General features: G+C 40.3%; 1 protein-coding gene across 1 annotated transcript in view; it reads left to right on the forward strand.

Annotated features, from left to right (window-relative positions):
* The first annotated feature begins 930 nt into the window (after positions 1–930).
* LOC142759082 (cytochrome P450 2K1-like) overlaps positions 931–18,946 on the forward strand; it is a 36,628-nt gene continuing 18,612 nt past the window's right edge. Inside the window, exons 1-5 of the mRNA XM_075860931.1 lie at positions 931–1,002; positions 5,762–5,955; positions 6,700–6,862; positions 8,448–8,597; positions 13,794–13,954. Of these exons, the coding sequence (XP_075717046.1) occupies positions 5,782–5,955; positions 6,700–6,862; positions 8,448–8,597; positions 13,794–13,954 (648 nt within the window). The 5' untranslated portion in view covers positions 931–1,002; positions 5,762–5,781. The remainder of the gene's footprint in view (positions 1,003–5,761; positions 5,956–6,699; positions 6,863–8,447; positions 8,598–13,793; positions 13,955–18,946) is intronic.

Consider the following 18,946-nt stretch of genomic DNA (forward strand, 5'->3'; position numbering starts at 1 on the left):
ATCCACGACCCCTGACGTAATGCGGTTCATCATGCGTTCCACCCTATGCGGTTCACCATGCGTTCCATCCGGTATGGAGCACCTCGGCTTCCGTAGCACATCTGGTCTCCGTGGCAACATGTAAACACTTCAACTGACATACTACACTACTCCTTCATTCATGAATGCATCAATAAAATCATTTTTCACCCACTCTTAACTATTGTTTTAAAACTTTGAATGACAAACTGTCTTTTATACACTGCACTTATTTTTAGTTTACTACGTTCCATTATCATCTCCCAATGGGACGTATAGTCCCTTATTAATTATACCCTTTTACTTATGTATTAAAACTTTCGTTTATTTATAATGTATCAGACCGCTCAATGTGACCTTTGACCCTCCGATATGTTTTCGCGGTTTTTTACCTAATTGTTTAATCTGAACTGGCCCTATATAAACTTGTGTCTTGTTTTCTGTATCCCTATGCCTGATGAAAGCGCCAGTCCGGCGCTGAAACGCGTTGCGAATAAAAGAGTTTATTCAAACTTAAAACTTGACTTCGGGCAATTATCTCGTCCACATCAATCAGCAGCGCCGATATAGATCCGCATGTTTTATTTGCACTCTCTCGTACCCAAGCGGTCACCCTGGTGACCGGCCCGGATCTGGCAGCAGCTACCCTGTGGAATCCAGTGCTGAACTCCTCCAACCTCACGGTGAGAATATATATCCCCTTCCCTATCTCACCTCCAATTTCCTTGATCCACACCTAGTGGCGCCGTGGCTTTTTTCTCCCTATTCTATATAACATGCAGGTCATTGAAACACTATTGAAACCTGTTGATATATTTTTTAGACAGTAGGCGGAACTTTTTTGAAATTTTTATAGGCTGAGGGCAAAGTGTAATTTCATGTCATAATAACTGAGATTACACACAGTCCTAGAGTTTATAAGCAGAGGGCTCACGACCGAGAAGTAAAGGCTCCTTCAGCTCTTTGTGTCGCCTCTACCTTCATGTAAAGAACCAGGTTTTTTCAAATATTTTAATTAACATAGAAATATATTCTATTATTATATTATGATATACAGATGTAGCCATCTTTATCTGGCCTTTTAATGCATTAAATACACAGTGGCAAGATTCTTTATCTTGACTTTTTCAATGGCTTTCGTTGTGTGATATCACGCTGCAGCAAGTTATCAGAATCAAGATAAAGATGGCTACATCCGTAATCCTTGACGGAGATTATAGTCACCTGCACGTTTCCTAGAGCTTCCATAGCTGAGCGGTCAGCTGGGTACATGTGTTTGGAAAAGTAGAGCTATGTTTTTTAGGTATAGCAATGATGGGTGTAGACACAATTGCCCACATTAACTAAAACTGACTCATCTTAGTAATAGTTGAAGTGATTTACGCCAAATTTATTAACCACTTAAGGACCGAACCATTTTTCCTGTTTTCGTTCTCGTTTTTCACTCCTTGCGTTCCAAGAGCCATAATTTGTTTCTTTTTCTGTCAATGGAGCGGTGTGAGGGCTTATTATTCGCGGAAGGAGTTGTAGTTTCTAATTGCACCATTTAAAGTACCATATAATGTACTGGGAAACTGAAAAAAAATTATTTGCGGGCAGAAATTGGAAAAAACTGTGATTGATACATTGTTTTTTTGTTTTTAAGGCTTTCACCGTGCCTTAAAAACGACAACTTAACTTTATTCTGCGGCTCAATACGATTACGGTGATACCAAATTTATAGAGGTTTTTTTATATTTTATTACTTTTTTAAAAACAAAAACAAAACCTTTTTGTTAAAAAAAAATTGTTTTGTTTCACCACATTGAGAGACATAACTTTTATTTTTCCATCGATTGAGCAGTGTGAGGCCTTTATTTTTTGCGGGACAAGCTGTCGTTTATATTGGTACAATTTTTTGGTACGTAAAACTTTTTGATGACTATTTATGACATTTTTTCTGCGAGCAAGGTGACCAAAAACTGCGATTTTGGCGGTTTAATTTTTTTGTTTTTTACGGCGTTCACCATGCTAGTTATATAATGGTATATTGTAATAGTTCAGACTTTTACGGACGCAGCGATATCAATTTTGTTTATATTTTACATTACTTTAGGGGAAAAATAAGAAAAATGTATTAATGTATGTAATGAATTACAGTATATCGTCATTTTCACAGGCCAGAGACACGGCTTACCAGAGTCAGACAAAAGGTAGCCCTGGGAGCCTTCATTAGGCCCCCGGGCTGCAATGACAACAAGCAGCGCCCCCTGATAGTGGTGTGGGGGCGCCGATGAGCTGTTGGTGTGGGGCGCCCCCTCTCCATAACGCTTCAGATGCTGCGATCGCGATTGACCGCAGCATTTGAGGGGTTAAACGGCCCGAAACAGCACGATCGCTGTTCCCTGCCGTTAGTCTCAGCTGTGAAGCACAACTGACACCCGCAGGGTATGGAGGGCGCTCAGCCCGTGAGCTCCCTCCATACTTCCCTATGACACTTATCACGTACATGTAAGTGATAATGCGTCAAGGGGTTAAAAGACGAATAATAATAAATTTAATTTTAATAAATTCGGTGCATTGGTCTGACAGACAAAAAGTTATATTTTTGCCTGCAATAAGCAGGGTAGATTTTTTCATTTAAAATTTAAACTGCATAATAAATGTGGCCAGTATTTTATCTATAGTTTATAAGGATTGGATATACTATACTTGAAATGAGATTTCTCGTTGTGTTGTAGTAAAGTGTTCTGTAGGGTTAGTATTAGTATTGTGCACCCTGTGCTCCATTGCTTACCCACAAAGGACAATTCATTGGAAGCCAGTATGTTTTTGAAGTATGAGAAGACATGGGAGTAACAGAAGGAAAGCTTCAAGAACACGGAGAGAACATACAAGATCTATGCTGATGTAGCCCCTCAATTTTGAGATTTCCTAGGAGCAGGGTCAGACTGGCCCACCAGACAACCAGAGGATCCTCTGGTGGGTCCAGGCTCTAACACAATAATAAGCCTCAAAGGTCCATCAGAAGACAAGCCCATTTGGAGCTCTTTGCAATTGCCACTAGGGTCTATTTCTTCTGGGATGATTCACAATTAACCTATTAGTCCTCATTGATGATATGTCCTGTGTGTACAATGATAACAACAAGGACTGTGATGAAGTAAGTGGACACGTACATGTTCTATATAGATGGAGGGTAGTCCCGTAGAATGATATCCTCTGGGGGGCTCAAAGAACCCCAGTCTGACGAGGAGTAGCTCTTTAATGGGGTTGTCCGCTTTGGTCAACCCCTTTCTGTTTAAAGAGTTCCCCAAAAATATATTGACCACTAGGGTGTTTCATTGCTAGGAACTCGGACGATTAGGCGTCATCTGTAGTAAGTGTTCAGTTATTCTGCAGTGCCACCACAGGTGAAAATGGAGTATTACATGGTATCCATTGAAACCAATGGGCCATCTGTGTGATGCTCAGAAGTGCAGGGTCTGCCACAAAGAGGACTATATATCAGCTCCGGGTAATTATTGGGGGTCCCAAATGAAGGACTCTCCTCTAGGGTAATAGTGGTAATATTTGAAAATTCTGTTTCTTAGCTAGACTACCCCTTTAACCCCTTCCTGTTATCCGCAATATATATACGGGTTGAACCCACTCCATAGAACGGGCGTGTCGGCTGTGTGGAACAGCCGACCGTCCCGTGTAACGAGCGGGAACCAGCTTGTTTAACCCCTTAGATGCTGGGGTCAAAAGCTACCACAGCTTATAAGCAGTTAGAAACGGGTTGGCCCCCTGTGACGTTGAATTGGCCCCCCGCCGCGATCACACGCTGCCAATAGTTGGCATTAGGCCCCCAGGTCTGCCATGTTTGTACCCCAGCAGGGCTTCATGGGAGACTGTCAGTATAATGGTATATTGCAATACATTAGTATATCATGCTGGTTCAAGTCCCCTAGGGGGATTAGTAAGAAAAAGTTCCTCCTTTTCCCTGAGCACAAAAAAATAAAAAAAATCGACATAACTGGTATCGCAGCGTTCATAGAAGTCTAAACTATTACAATATAACATTAATTAACCCGCACAGAGAACACCGTAAAGTAAAAATTAAAATGCCACAATCGCTACATGTTGCTCATCTCATCCCCCACAATAAATGGAATAAAAAGTGATCAAAATGTCTCATGTCCCCCAAATTAGTACCAATAGAAAAGAAAGCTCCTCGCTCAAAACAGAAGCCCTCAAACCGCTCAATCGATGAAAAAAAAGTTATGGCTCTCAGAATATGGCAATAAAACACAAATTTTATTTTTAACAATCAGTTTTTTTCCTTATAAAAGTAGTAAACATAAAAAAATATAAATTTGGTATCCCTGTAATTGTATTGACTTTCAGAATAAAGTTAACATGGCATTTTCACCACACGGTAAACACTGTGAAAATATAACTCCCCCAAAAAATGGAGGAATCCCATTCCACTCCACAAATATTTTTTTTTACAGTTTCCAAGTATATTATAAGGTACAGTAAATGGTGTCATAAAAATCTACAACTCGTCCCACAAAAAACAAGCCCTCATATAGCTATATCAACCAAAAAATAAAAAAGTAATGGCTTTTGGAAGGTGGGGAGGAAAAAACAAAGTTGAAAATCCCAAATATGGTTGCCGCAGGAAGGGGTCAATAATAATAATAATAATAATAATAATAATAATAATAATAATAATAATGATAATAATAATAATAATACTACAAATAATAATAATAATAATAATAATGATAGTAATAATGACTACTATATTATAGGTAATTGTCTTGCCCTCGGTGTTAGGCCTCATGCACACGACCGTATTTTTTCCCACCCGTAAATACTGGCGTAAATACGGGTCCGGTGTCACACGTATTCCACCCGTTTTGCACCAGTATTTACGAACCCGTGCTCGTAAATATGGGTCCGGTGTCACCCGTATTCCACCCGTATTTACAGGCACGTTTTTGGCGGCAAAATAGCGCTGCACTAATCGGCAGCCCCTTCTCTCTATCAGTGCAGGATAGAGAGAAGGGACAGCCCTTTCTGTAATAAAAGTTAAAGAAATTCTTACTTACCGGCCGTTGTCTTGGTGACGCGTCCCTCTCTTCACATCCAGCCCAACATCCCTGGATGACGCGGCAGTCCATGTGACCGCTGCAGCCTGTGATTGACCTGTGATTGGCTGCAGCGGTCACATGGCCTGAAACGTCATCCAGGACGTCGGGCCGGATGTCGAGAGGGACGCGTCACCAAGGCAACGGGCGGGAGACCGGACTGGAGGAAGCAGGAAGTTGTCGGTAAGTATGAAAGTCTTTTATTTTTATTTTTTACAGGTTTATACTGATCGGTAGTCACTGTCCAGGGTGCTGAAAGAGTTACTGCCGATCAGTTAACTCTTTCAGCTCCCTAGACAGTGACTATTTACTGACGTCGCTTAGCAACGCTGCCGTAATGACGGGTGCACACATGTAGCCACCCGTCATTACGAGAGCTCCATAGACTTCTATGGACTGTCCGTGCCGTTATTACGGCCTGAAATAGGACATGTTCTATCTTTTTCAATGGCACGGGCACCTTCCCGTGAGAAAACGGGAAGGCACCCGTCGCCAATAGAAGTCTATGAGCCCGTTATTACGGGTCGTAATTACGACCCGTAATAACGGGAGTTTTTACGGTCGTGTGCATGAGGCCTTACTGTGTGGTGTTGTAATCCTTTCCCTTTAAAATCTTTATTTTCTAGATTTTCAGAAGACGTTTGCCATGGACCCGATCACAATTCTTCTGTCTGTCTTTGTCATATTACTTGTGGTTGTTGCTTCTAAGAAATGGAATCAAGGAATTTCCAAAAACTACCCCCCAGGACCAAAACCCTTACCAATCATTGGAAATATCCTCACAATTAACATGTCAAAACCTTATAAGACATTTGTGGAGGTAATATGGAACTTCTGATCAATGTATCTCTTATACTTAGAGGAATACTTCAGGCAAAAGTGATACACTATGTTATATTTGGTGCAGGGCATAGGGGGTGGTGGGGGGGGAGCGTTACACAGGGATTCTCTCTTTGGTGTTTTTTGAATTCGGAGTCATACACCGCCCCCTCAGGTGCTACATAAGGCAAATCACTGCATGGGCATAGCAAAACTGATCTAAGCTTTCTTAATATTGAAATACAATATATTAAAATTACATTTGCAGAATCGAATTTGTTCCTTAAGTTTTAAGATAACTAAGTAGGTTTATCAACAGTCCCATTACCCAGTCCCATACCAAGTGGCAAAATGCTTAGGTAACGTGGAAGACAACCCCTCTCATGAAGACAACCCCTTTTTCAAAAGAAACGGGTCTCAATGGTCAGCTGCTATCGCCAGGGAGAAGTCACAACCAGCCAAACATTTTCCGTGCAGTGGCCGCTGAAGGGGAAATGTAGCATTACATGCCGGCCAATCAAAAAACTTACATGCCGGGTCCGACAGTTCGGAAGCCACTCTTACAGAGCAGATCTTCATTCTGACACATAGAGGCACCTCCGAGTAAGGGGCCTCCCCTATGATGTACATATTTCCTAATAAAGCATATGGAAATGGCTACTTGTCATGAGCCAACCCTGTAACAATAGTCTAAAGCCCATATAATAATTGATGACTACATTCTCATTAATTCTTCTATTCACAGTTGACTAAAAAGTACGGCACAGTCTTCAGCATCCAGATTGGCATGTCAAAAATGGTTGTCCTATGTGGTTACGATACTATTAAAGATGCTCTAATCAACCATGGGGATAAGTTTTTGGACAGGCCAAAGGCAAACGTGTTTTCTCGAACAACAAAAGATCATGGTAGGTATTTTGCCTCAATATAGAAATTGTAAATCCCACAATAGTTCTTTATTGAAGACTTTATACTTATTTAACCTTTATAGGAAAAATAGGGCAGCGTACAGGGTCGATATGAAAATGGTAATTTATTTTATTTTGGGCAATCAGGGTCTTCATAAGACACTCCCCAGATGTGCATATAAGATCGAGGTACAGAAGAGTCTGGTTTCTCATTACCATGTGTGGTATATTAGTCAACCATTTATTGCCCAATATCCCGTAGATTACAAGGAGGAATGGGATTTCTTTATGACTGGAGCTCCAAGGGAGCCTTTTTGAAATATGTGGTAAGGATGTTTTTGGGGCAATGATTGGTTCTGCAGAGGTTCTTTTTATCAGAGATAGGTAACCTGTCCGCTATGTCACCAACTCTGACACTTTCCACAGGGTCAATAACATATCTATATTTCTCCACTGGTTTACTCTTACTCTCTCTATAAACTTTGCATTATGTGTTACCATGGCAGTCAGGGGCCTGACTAAGTGGAATACTGGCAGGTAATATGATTTTGAAATACCAAGTATTCCAAAGAATTATACAAGTGTTTAAGAGATCGCAGCTTCAAGTCCTCTAGTGGAATAATAAAAAAAAAAGTTCTATAAAAAGTGTAATAAAGAAAAATGTCCAAAATAAAGAGAAAATAACATAAATATAAATGGAAAAGAGTGGGTTATTTAGTAAAAATAGTACACTATAAAAAAATATTTACTTGGTATGGCGGCAATTGTAATGGTCTGCAAAATAAGGATAACATGATATTACTACATCTTAAAAAGCTATATTGGATTCAATATTTTTCCCGATTCCCCCCCAAAAATTTAATAATAACGAATCAAGAAATTATATAGACCCAAATATGGTGCGAATAAAATCTACAAATTGTCCCGCAAAAGAAAACCCATGTACGGTTATGCCGATGGAAAAATAATAAAAATGTAATAGCTATCGGGAAAATTTGGCGACCAAATTTTTTCTTTTATATTTATTTGGTATCGTCGAAATTGTAACAACCCATAGAATAAAGTTTTCGTGTTATATATACATATGCAATAAATTATGTGCATCTTAAAATGGTGGAAAAATAAAATTTGCCCCCTCCCAATAAAAACAAGTCCTCATACAGCTATGTGAATGGGAAAATACAAGAGTTATGTCTCTTGGAATGCAATAATGAAAAAAAACAAAAAAATGCTGCACCCTGAGGGTCTGAAGGTCCTTAAGAGGTTATACAAATTGCACCAAGAAAAATAAAATTACCGATAAATATAAATTCCTTATTCGTCAAAGTTTAGAAAAAATTCTGTGTAGCTGCTAAACTTTATTATAGAAAAATTGGAGAAATGTTGGTGTCAACAATTTTGGCATCGATGGCAATCGTCACCCAGAATTTTTATGGTTCACCACATCTTATGCCTCACTGTGGGACCAGGCAGGCTCATTATTGAAGAGTCTGGAAAACTGGGTGAAAACCTAGCTCTGGTAGTGGCCATATTGCTTGTTATATGTCACACTGGCAGTAGTATAACACGTCTATGTGATATTCAGGCGTCATCCTGGCTAATGGGGAGAACTGGAAAGTGATGAGAAGATTTACTCTGTCAACATTACGAGACTATGGAATGGGGAAAAAGAGTATTGAAGACAAGATTATTGAAGAGGCCGAGTCTCTGGTACAGAAATTTAAAACCTATAAAGGTGAGTGCATGGTTCATAATTTTCTTAAAGGGGTTGTCCAGCTAAAAAAAAACAATTATCAAATCTTATTAGGGAATTCTGAGTTAATAAAAGGGGATCTCCCATTTAGGATCCTCATTTCTCAAACAGAGGGGAGAGGAGTCCATTGATGTCCATGGAGGACATGGTAAAATCCCTCCTCCCCCATTATATATGGACTGTCCAGGACTTTACAATTAATAACTCTGATTTAAAAAACACCTTAAAAAAAAAAAAGGCTCCAAATAAGCTTCAAATTAAAAGAAGCTTAGATTTCTGTTTCAAAAACGCCTTGAAATCAGAAGCTGTTTTCCCTTGAAAACAGCTCCGTAATTTTAAGATACTTCTTCTTCTACATGAGAACATACCCTAACACTTAGTGGTGGTTTGGGACAGTACAGGGTTAATAATTGAACTAGCACCAAAATTCTTTATAAGGGTCAGAGCTTTGCTTTTCTGATACAGAGCTCCAAATTTCCTGCTTTCTTAAACTCCTTAAAGAGGCTCTGTCACCAGATTATAAGTGTCCTGTCTCCTACATAATCTGATCGGCACTGTAATGTAGATAACGAGAGTGGTTTTTATTTTGAAAAACTATCATTTTTTAGCAAGTTATGAGCAATTTTAGATTTATGCTAATTACTTTCTTAACAGACAACTGGGCGTTTTTTTTACTTTTTACCAACTGGGCGTTGTACAGAGGAGTGTATGACGCTGACCAATCAGTGACCAATCAGCATCATACACTTCTCATTGTTCAAGCCCAGCTTCTTTCACTGCACAATCACACTGTAACAATGGGCTGGAACAATGAGAAGTGTATTACGCTGACCAATCAGTGACCAATCAGTGACCAATCAGCATCATACACTTCTCATTGTTCCAGCCCAGCTTCTTTCACTGCACAATCACACTGTAACAATGGGCTGGAACAATGAGAAGTGTATTACGCTGACCAATCAGTGACCAATCAGTGACCAATCAGCATCATACACTTCTCATTGTTCCAGCCCAGCTTCTTTCACTGCACAATCACACTGTAACAATGGGCTGGAACAATGAGAAGTGTATAACGTTGATTGGTCACTGATTGGTCAGCGTCATACACTTCTCTGTACAACGCCCAGTTGGTAAAAAGTAAAAACACGCCCAGTGGTCTGTTAAGAAACGAATTAGCATAAATCTAAAATGGTTCGTAACTTGGTAAAAAATTCTCGTTTTTTAAAATAAAAACCACTGCTGTTATCTACATTACAACGCCGATCAGATTATGTAGGAGATATAGCACTTATAATCTTGTGACAGAGCCTCTTTAAGGGCGTGGCCTTTTTTGGAATTCAGGTTGAGACAACTTTTTTATGTTTTTTGTTTTTTTATAGTTGCATTTAGAGATAAATGAATCATTTCTACACAAAACAAATTCTGTCAAAAGGTTCACAAAAGTTTTGGATTTGGCAAAATCCAAAACTTTTGGGGATCGCCGTGCATAAATAGACCACTGGTCGCCATTTGATACATTAGAAAAAACATCACATTACCTCAGGAGTGCTTCTCCATAAAGCCTTGCAGATAGCCTTCTCAAAATACACAGTAGTTATCCCTCCCTTCAGCACAGCCAATCATGAGGTGTATAGGTGGATGACATCACTAATGCTGGTTTGGCGTTAAAGAGCTTGATAGGGTTTGGATATAGTCCTATAAGACATCAGAGAGTCAGACACAGTTTATCAGGACAATTAGGGCACTTGTGATTCGCAGCAAATTTATTCGGAGTGAATCTAATAGGACAGTCAATTCGACCAGAAAATTATTTTGGAAAATTCCCTCATCTCTATTTGCATTCCATATCAAAGAAATAGTTGTTCTTTTTTTGAATTATCATTTTTATTAGTTTTACAAAGACAGAAAAAGAGAGAAAAAAAATTCAATAAATAAATAAACCTGAGTACATATATGCAGATAACAATCAAGTAACAGTTTCCGATTACTGAACAGAAAGCAATTGGTGCACTTAAAAGACGATTAAAGTCTTGATAAAACCAGCCATCTAATCATGTTATATATTATCTCTAAGGCTGGGTTCACACGACCTATTTTCAGACGTAAACGAGGCGTATTATAACTCGTTTTACGTCTGAAAATAGGACTCCAATACGTCGGCAAACATCTGCCCATTCATTTGAATGGGTTTGCCGACGTACTGTGCAGACAACCTGTCATTTACGCGTCGTCATTTGACAGCTGTCAAACGACGACGCGTAAATTGACTGCCTCGGCAAAGAAGTGCAGGACACTTCTTTGCCACGTAATTTGAGCTGTTCTTCATTGAACCCAATGAAGAGCAGCTCAAGATTTACGAGTGTCACAGACGCCTCGCATAATACGAGGAGGAGCATTTACGTGTGAAACGAGGCAGCTGTTTTCTCTTGAAAACAGTCTGTCTTTTCACACGTAAATGCCTGCTATCGTGTGCACATACCCTAATTCATAGAGTGACAAAAGAAACTACGTAGGAGTGCCAGTCTGATATTGGGACCATGGCGACTAAAGGGCTGTATTTAACCGACCTCCAGGGTGTCTAGCAGAGTACAGCTGTTCCATCTTACAAGAATGGGTCACTTCATTAATCACTTCCCGTTTTGAGGGTGAAATAGACAGTTTCCAATGCCGAGAGATGATTAATCTCGTGGCAAGGATAATATGGCCAATCACTACTACCAGATTTCTTGGGATATATTCCATTCCTAAAAAGCACAAAGCCAAATATGGCTCTGGGAGGATCCCATAGTTGTTTAATTACCGGGCATGTCCACCATATATGAAGATAAGTCCCCTTAAATCCGCATTGCCTCCAACTGGACTCCGATTTAGATTTATCCATTTGAGCTAACCTAACTGGAGTAAAATACCACCGCAGGAAAAGTTTCTGTGCCATCTCCCAGTGGTTAATACCATGTGAGACCCTCCTTACCCAAGAAAGAACATGCTTCCAATCGGGTAAGGAGAATTGGACTTCAAAATCTCTTTCCCAGATAAGCATATGGGAAGATTTATCTAATGATAAATGCTCAAAAAAGGAGTTGTAAAATGTGGATATTCCCCCAACACTCCTAGATGACAATGAGAAAAAAACAAAAGCAACCCTAGGAAAAGTAAGAGCGGTAATATCTACATATTTCAGAGTGTGCCTTATCCTAAGAAACTTATAGAAATCTGTCGCTGGAAGGCTGAATTATTCTGTAGCCCTTCAAATGTAGCCAGCTTCCCATCTTTACATAAATCTCCAATTTTCCCAACACCCAAATTTTCCCACTTAGCTAAATCTATCTGTGGAATAAATGTATATAAGTATCGTAGTGGGAGGACCGAAATCGACACGGCCCCCAGAGAATCAGATGCCCTTACCGAGTTGATAGGACCACGCACGAACTGCCGCTTTAATGCCAGCTACCTGAGGTATCAAACATTCATGGGGAACGGTTTGATGATGTAAAAGGGAGATTAAGGGAGCCCCTAACAGCGCTGTCCCTATAGAGGCTTCTCCGAATTTGAAGACCACCAAAATTTGAGTTGGTCCAGAAAAGCTGCATAGTAATATTTTTTAACATCAGGGGCTCCCATACCCCCCAGGTCGGTTGGTTTAGATAGGGTGGAAAATTTTATTCGAGCCTGTGCCCCGTTCCAGATGTATTTATTCAATATAGATTGTAACTTATTAAGAAAAGACACCGGAGCAGGGATTGGTAAGGTTCTAAATATATATAAGATGCGTGGAAGGATCATCATTTTAAGTACTGCCATACGCCCAGCCCAAGAAATGAAAGGTTTACGAAAGCCAAACAGTATCTTAAGGATTGAACACATTAAAGGGGTGTAGTTTCTAGCAAACGTAGCGGAACTAGGGCTAGCCAGGGATATGCCAGGTACGGAATACTAGAGTCACTCCATTGAAAAGGGAAGGAGGCTGCTATAAGGGACTTAGTTCATCATCTAGTCCAATATTAAGTAGTAAAGACTTTGACCTGTTAATCTTATAATAAGAGAGCCGCCCAGGTCCATTTAAGAGATTCAGAACACATGGTAAAGTGACAGACGGATTTGCCACTGCCAGGATCACATCATCGGCATAAAGGCCAATCTTATGTTCCTGCATGCCCACCTTTATTCCCTCAATCCCAGGGGACCTTCTGACTCGCTCCGGCAGGGGTTCCATCATAAGTGCAAAAATTATAGGAGATAGGGGGCACCCCTGTCTAGTCCCTTTATAAATACGAAAAGGTCCCAAAAGGCATCTAGAAGTAAACACCCTGGCGGAAGGAGACGAATATAAAGCCAACACGGTAGATTTAATAGGCCCTATAAAACCAAATTTTGTCAATGTTGCCTCCAAAAATTCCCAATGAATGCGGTCAAACGCCTTCTCCGCATCCAAGGCTAGAAGCAGAGAAGGTGTCCGAGCTAATTCAGTGGCTCTGATGAAGTTTAAAAATTGTCTCGTGCCGTAGGGAGCCTGTCTATGCGTTACAAAGCCTACCTGGTCAGGATGAATCAGGTCAGGCAAAATCTCAACCAGACGGCCAGCCAAAATTTTAGCATATAACTTGACATCCGTGTTCAACAGGGAGATCAGCCGGAAATTCGCAGGGGTGGTCGGTTCCTTACCAGGTTTAGGCAAAGTAATTAACCATCGCCAAGTTGAACACGGACGTCAGGTACGGGGCCAATAATGGGGCATATTTCTTATAGTACCCATTAGAAAACCCATCTGGGCCAGGAGACTTAAAGACCTTTAAGGACGCAATAGCACGCATAACCTCTTCCACAGAGATGGGAAACGACAGGGAAGCAACCTGATCTTTAGATAGATGTGGAAGGGGGATTGTGTCTAAAAACTCAGAGATGTCGGCTTCTTTCGGTATATAGGTATCCTGATCCTTCTTAAGGCTAAAAAGATAATTGTAGTAAATTGTAAACTGGTCCATAATTTTTTGAGGATGTGATTTTTTTTTACCTTGCGAGTCTAGTAAAAAAAATATTTTTTGTTTAGATCTAATAGTTTTTATTTGTTTAGCCAATAAAGCTCCCGGACGATTGTCATGGGCATAAACGTTCATTTGGGTCTTAGTTGTTCCTTTTATCCCATTTTATCTTGTAAAACCTCTTTGTTTCTATTTTCAGGGAAACCTTTCAATAACTTGAAAAATGTAAATGCAGCCGTAGCCAATATAATAGTGGCCATACTGCTCAGCCATAGATATGATTATGAGGACCCAACCATATTGAAGCTCATGGCCTTAATTAATGAAAATATAAGACTCTTTGGGAGTCCTCTGCTCAGGGTAAGTTAGTCTTCAGTTTTTCTTAATAAAATATAATACTAATTACAGTAGATTTGTAGCCAATTAACAAAAAAACAAAACACTATTTAACCCCTTTGGGACGAAGCCATTTTTTGCTTTTTCGTTTTTTACTCTCCGCCTTCCAAGAGCAATGACGTTTTCAATAGAGCGGTGTGAGGGCTTATTTTTTGCAGAAAGAGTTCTGGCTGCTATTGGGACTATTTAAAGTACCAAATAATGTACTGGGAAACTGAAAAAAAAATCTTTGTGGGGTGGAATAGCAAAAAAAAACTAAGATTCCTCCATTGTTTTTTGGGTTTCATTATTACGGTGTTCACCATGCAGGAATAACAACAACATTTTTATTTTTTCGGCGATTGAGCGCTGTGGGGGCTTATTTTCTTGCGGGACAAGCTGTAGTTTTTATTGCTACCATTTTTTGGTACATACAACTTTTTGATAATTTTCAGAGCAAACGCTAAACAAAAAAACTGCGATTTTTCAACAGCGTTTACCGTGTGAGTTAAATAATGTTATATTGTAATAGTTCGGACTTTAACGGACGTGTCGATACCAATTTTGTTTATTTGTTTTATTTTTCACATTACTTTAGAGGAAAAATTGGAAAAGGTTGTTTCCTATACTCTTAATATTTTTTTATTTTTTTTTACTACTGAAAACTTTATTAAATAGTCCCCTTAGTGGATTATGTACTCAGATATGATCGATAACAGCTCGATCCTGCGTGTCAGAGACATGCAGGACCCACTGTCACTGAACCCTTTAGTGCCGCTGACCTGTCGGATACAGGTTTTAACACAAGATACAGCTGCTCTGTAAAGGATCTGCGAGGCACAGCTTCTGTGTCAACGCCCACAGGTAATCAGTCTGCACCTGCTTCTATGTCTGTGAGACTGACTCCATCTTCCACCACTCAGGATGGCAGGCTTAGGAGTGGGAGAGCCTATCACAGCCTGGCCAGATGGAGCTAGCTCCCGCCCTCTGTCTATTTATACCTGCCTTTCCTGTTCCTCCTTGCTTGTGATTCTTCTCGTTTGGTTTCCTGGCCCTGCTGCAGCTACTTGAACTATTTGTCCCTGCTTCCTATTGACCCTGGCTTACTGACTACTCTCCTGCTCTGCGTTTGGTACCTCGTACACTCCTGGTTTGACTCGGCTTGTTCACTACTCTCCTGCTCTGCGTTTGGTACCTCGTACACTCCTGGTTTGACTCGGCTTGTTCACCACTCTTGTTGCTCACGGTGTTGCCGTGGGCAACTGCCCCATTTCCCTTAGCTTCTGTGTACCCTTGTCTCTTTGTCTGTCATGCACTTATTGAGTGTAGGGACCGTCGCCCAGTTGTACCCCGTCGCCTAGGGGTGCAAGTAGGCAGGGACTGAGTGGTGGGTAGATTAGGGCTCACCTGTCTGTTTCCCTACCCCCATCATTACATAATCACAAGCCCATATACCTAGTCTACCCTGGTCCCTGACACTACTATGGACCCCCTTGATACCCTGGCTCAGCAAATGCAGGGTCTCCCTACAGGTCCAGGCCCTGGCTCAGAGGGTCAACCAGCCTGATGCTACCATGGTAGTGCCCCTCACTTCACCTCTTGAACCCCACCTCAAGTTGCCTGACCGGTTCTCAGGGGACCGGAAGACTTTTGTCTCCTTTCGGGAGAGTTGTAGGCTCTATTTTCGCTTAAAGCCCCACTCCTCAGGTTCTGAGAGCCAGCGGGTGGGTATAATTATGTCCCGGCTCCAGGAAGGGCCCCAAGAATGGGCCTTCTCCTTGGCTCCTGACGCCCCTGAACTTTCCTCCGTTGATCTTTTATTTTCTGCTCTCGGACTCATTTATGACGAGACTGACAAGACTGCCTTTGCCAAGAGTCAGCTGGTGACCTAACGTCAGGGTAAGAGACCTGTTGAGGAGTATTGTTCTGACTTTAGGAAGTGGTGCGTAGCTTCTCGGTGGAATGACCCTGCCTTAAGGTGCCAGTTTAGGTTGGGTCTGTCGAACGCCCTGAAAGACCTGCTAGTTAGCTATCTCTCTTCTGACTCCCTAGACCAGGTTATGGCTTTAGCGGTACGACTTGACCGACGTCTCAGGGAACGACAACTTGAACGTTTTTGTGTTTACTCCTCTGACTCCCCCATGATGCCTCCCGAGGTTCCGTTGCTTCGTTCTTCCACGGAAGACTCGGAGGTACCTATGCAACTCGGGGCCTCCGTGTCCCCCCAACAACGTATAGAGTTCCGCAGGAAGAATGGTCTCTGCTTCTATTGTGGGGATGACAAGCATCAAGTGAACACCTGTCCTAGGCACAAGAATAAGCAGCCGGAAAACTTCCGCGCCTAAGTGATCATCGGGGAGGTCACTTGGGCGCACAGGTATTTCCCGTAAATATGAAACGTAATAAAATCTTGCTTCCCTTTCAGGTCTCTTTTGGTGGTAGGTCTACTATCGGCAGTGCCTTCGTGGATTCAGGGTCTTCTGCTAATATCATGTCTGTGGAATTTGCTATGTCTCTAGCTATGCCTTTGATTGATTTGCCTAAACCTGTCCTGGTAGTGGGTATCGACTCCACTCCTCTTGCTAATGGTTATTTTACACAGCATACCCCTGTTTTTGAACTCCTTGTTGGCTCCATGCATTTGGAGCAGTGTAGAAAAGTAATGGGTGAGATCCAGCGCACAAATATAGAGTATAATCCAATGGTAGTTTAAAAATGGAATCTGGTTCCAATTTTATTTGAATGAATATAAAACCGGGAGTCAAGCTTCCCACAACGGGTACGGTGGATGTAGAAAAGAAGAAATAGGTGTGTAGCCTACGCGTTTCAGACGAAGTGCTCGTCCTTAGTCATGGCTGAAAGAATGAAAAGTTTGACAGTCGGGGTTGGAGTTATATCCGGTTCTATGCAGGTGAATTTGATTGCGGTTCAGAGGAATAAATATATGAAACGCAACAGTATAATTGGTGTTTAGACAATTAACATGTTTTTTTGGGGCTTCCGAGTATCGTGATGAAAAACTCGGCACAATTTTTGTGTAATGAATGAAAAACTAACAAATGGAGCTGAACTCATAAGCCCCTTGCTGTAACGCCATTCATTTAAGACGCACTACAGATGAGGTGAGCAGCATCGCGATCTACGTCTGGTAAGATATTATTTTATCAGCGTAATTTCTATAATATGAATGTTCTAATGCCGAATTATAATAACAGAGGAAAATATGTGTTATTGAACTGAAGTAGTGATATTTAATTACATTTGAACCGGAGATAAAGCCTGCTTGAATTGAGATACCCCGACATATCATACAAATTGTAATGGAATGAAAAGATGGTGTGAATACAGTGCATAAAAAAGTGCTAAAATAGATTAAAAGTGACAAACATTGATATATATAACTATAGATCGATATTAGACTGCTGTTTAGATATAACATATCTCATATCATATAGCAAAAAACCCCTGGATGTATATCATTTGATTAATTTCAGGGCAGCTAAAAACCTAGTTTGCCGTGAAAATAATAGTTATTCGTTACAGGGCATAGACGATAAATATAGATGTAAATTCGTTCGTGTATCAATGACGTGGCCATGAATGTGATATGTCGCAATGTGTATTGGACTATGGAGTCGTAGACCGATAGCCGTTGATTGTGGTTTCCTAGGAAACCAAATCCTTAGAATCGTGGTCAATGGTATAACGATCTAAATATAGCGTAAATAGATAGCAACAGAATAAATCCCATAAATACTATTGTTATGGAAAGGTGCCAAAAAATAGGTATACTTATTGTGTGATCATGTGTATCCTTCGAAGATCTGGAACATGAGCTTCTCGATTTACGTTTTAATCTCATATCGACTTAATGTATTTAATATTTATGTATATTATATGAAACAGTGTTTATAGTTCGTGGAAATACTCAGAGGCAAACAATATTTATCCATCAGACATTGAAATGTGGGCAAACTGCTTCTATTGCTGATGGACAGATAAAAATGAGGAAAGAAATGGAAGGAGCTGACATTAATATATTGAAAAAATATATAAATCTTATTGTTTTAGTTGATGATGAAAACCCATGATTTACATATTTCTCATGTGTTAGTAATAAAATTAGTGTAATTCTAATTATGGGCTAGTTATCAAATTAAATATTTGGATTTTGGTGTGTAATGCATTTAGCTCTTTTTATTTATTCTATACCTATCAAGTATGAACTACAGTGATGTATTGTGTATAAAAGCCGTTTTAATAGTGAAACATAAGTTCCTTTCTCAAATTCAAACCATGAGGATGTCTTGTATTGAGACGAAAAATCCAAAAAGCTTCCCTTCCCAAAATTTTGTGCTTTAAATTTCCTCCCCGTTTGGGTGAATTAACCTTTTCAATGGCATAACATTTCAGGGAATCAGTAGATCTATTATGATATTTAATAAAATGATTGGCTGCATTGGAGATATTCAAGATGTTGGGGTTCCTAATATAACCTAGATGTTCCAAAAATATCACTTTGAACTTGCGATTGGTGCAGCCAATATATTTCAAATTGCATGTTATGCATTCAAGAATATAGATCACTGATTCGCTGTTGCAATTGATATAGTTCTTTATGGGGAAACTGTGGGTGTCTGAGGAATCCAAAAAATTTTTTGTCGTAGAGGCATAGGTACATGTTTTACATGGATGTGCACCGCATCTGAAAAATCCCTTGTGTTCTATCCACATACTGGTGCGTGTTTCTGGTCTCAACATGGAAGGGGCTAAAGCATTTCCTATGGTGGAAGCTTTGCGGGCGACTATTTTGCAGCCTTCTTTCAGAATGGCATCTAGTGTTGGATCTTCCTTGAGAATAGGTATGTGTTACAGCACAAAATTTTGGGAAGGGAAGCTTTTTGGATTTTTCGTCTCAATACAAGACATCCTCATGGTTTGAATTTGAGAAAGGAACTTATGTTTCACTATTAAAAC

This window comes from Rhinoderma darwinii, chromosome 4 (assembly GCF_050947455.1).
Source record: "Rhinoderma darwinii isolate aRhiDar2 chromosome 4, aRhiDar2.hap1, whole genome shotgun sequence".
Lineage (NCBI taxonomy): Eukaryota > Metazoa > Chordata > Amphibia > Anura > Rhinodermatidae > Rhinoderma > Rhinoderma darwinii.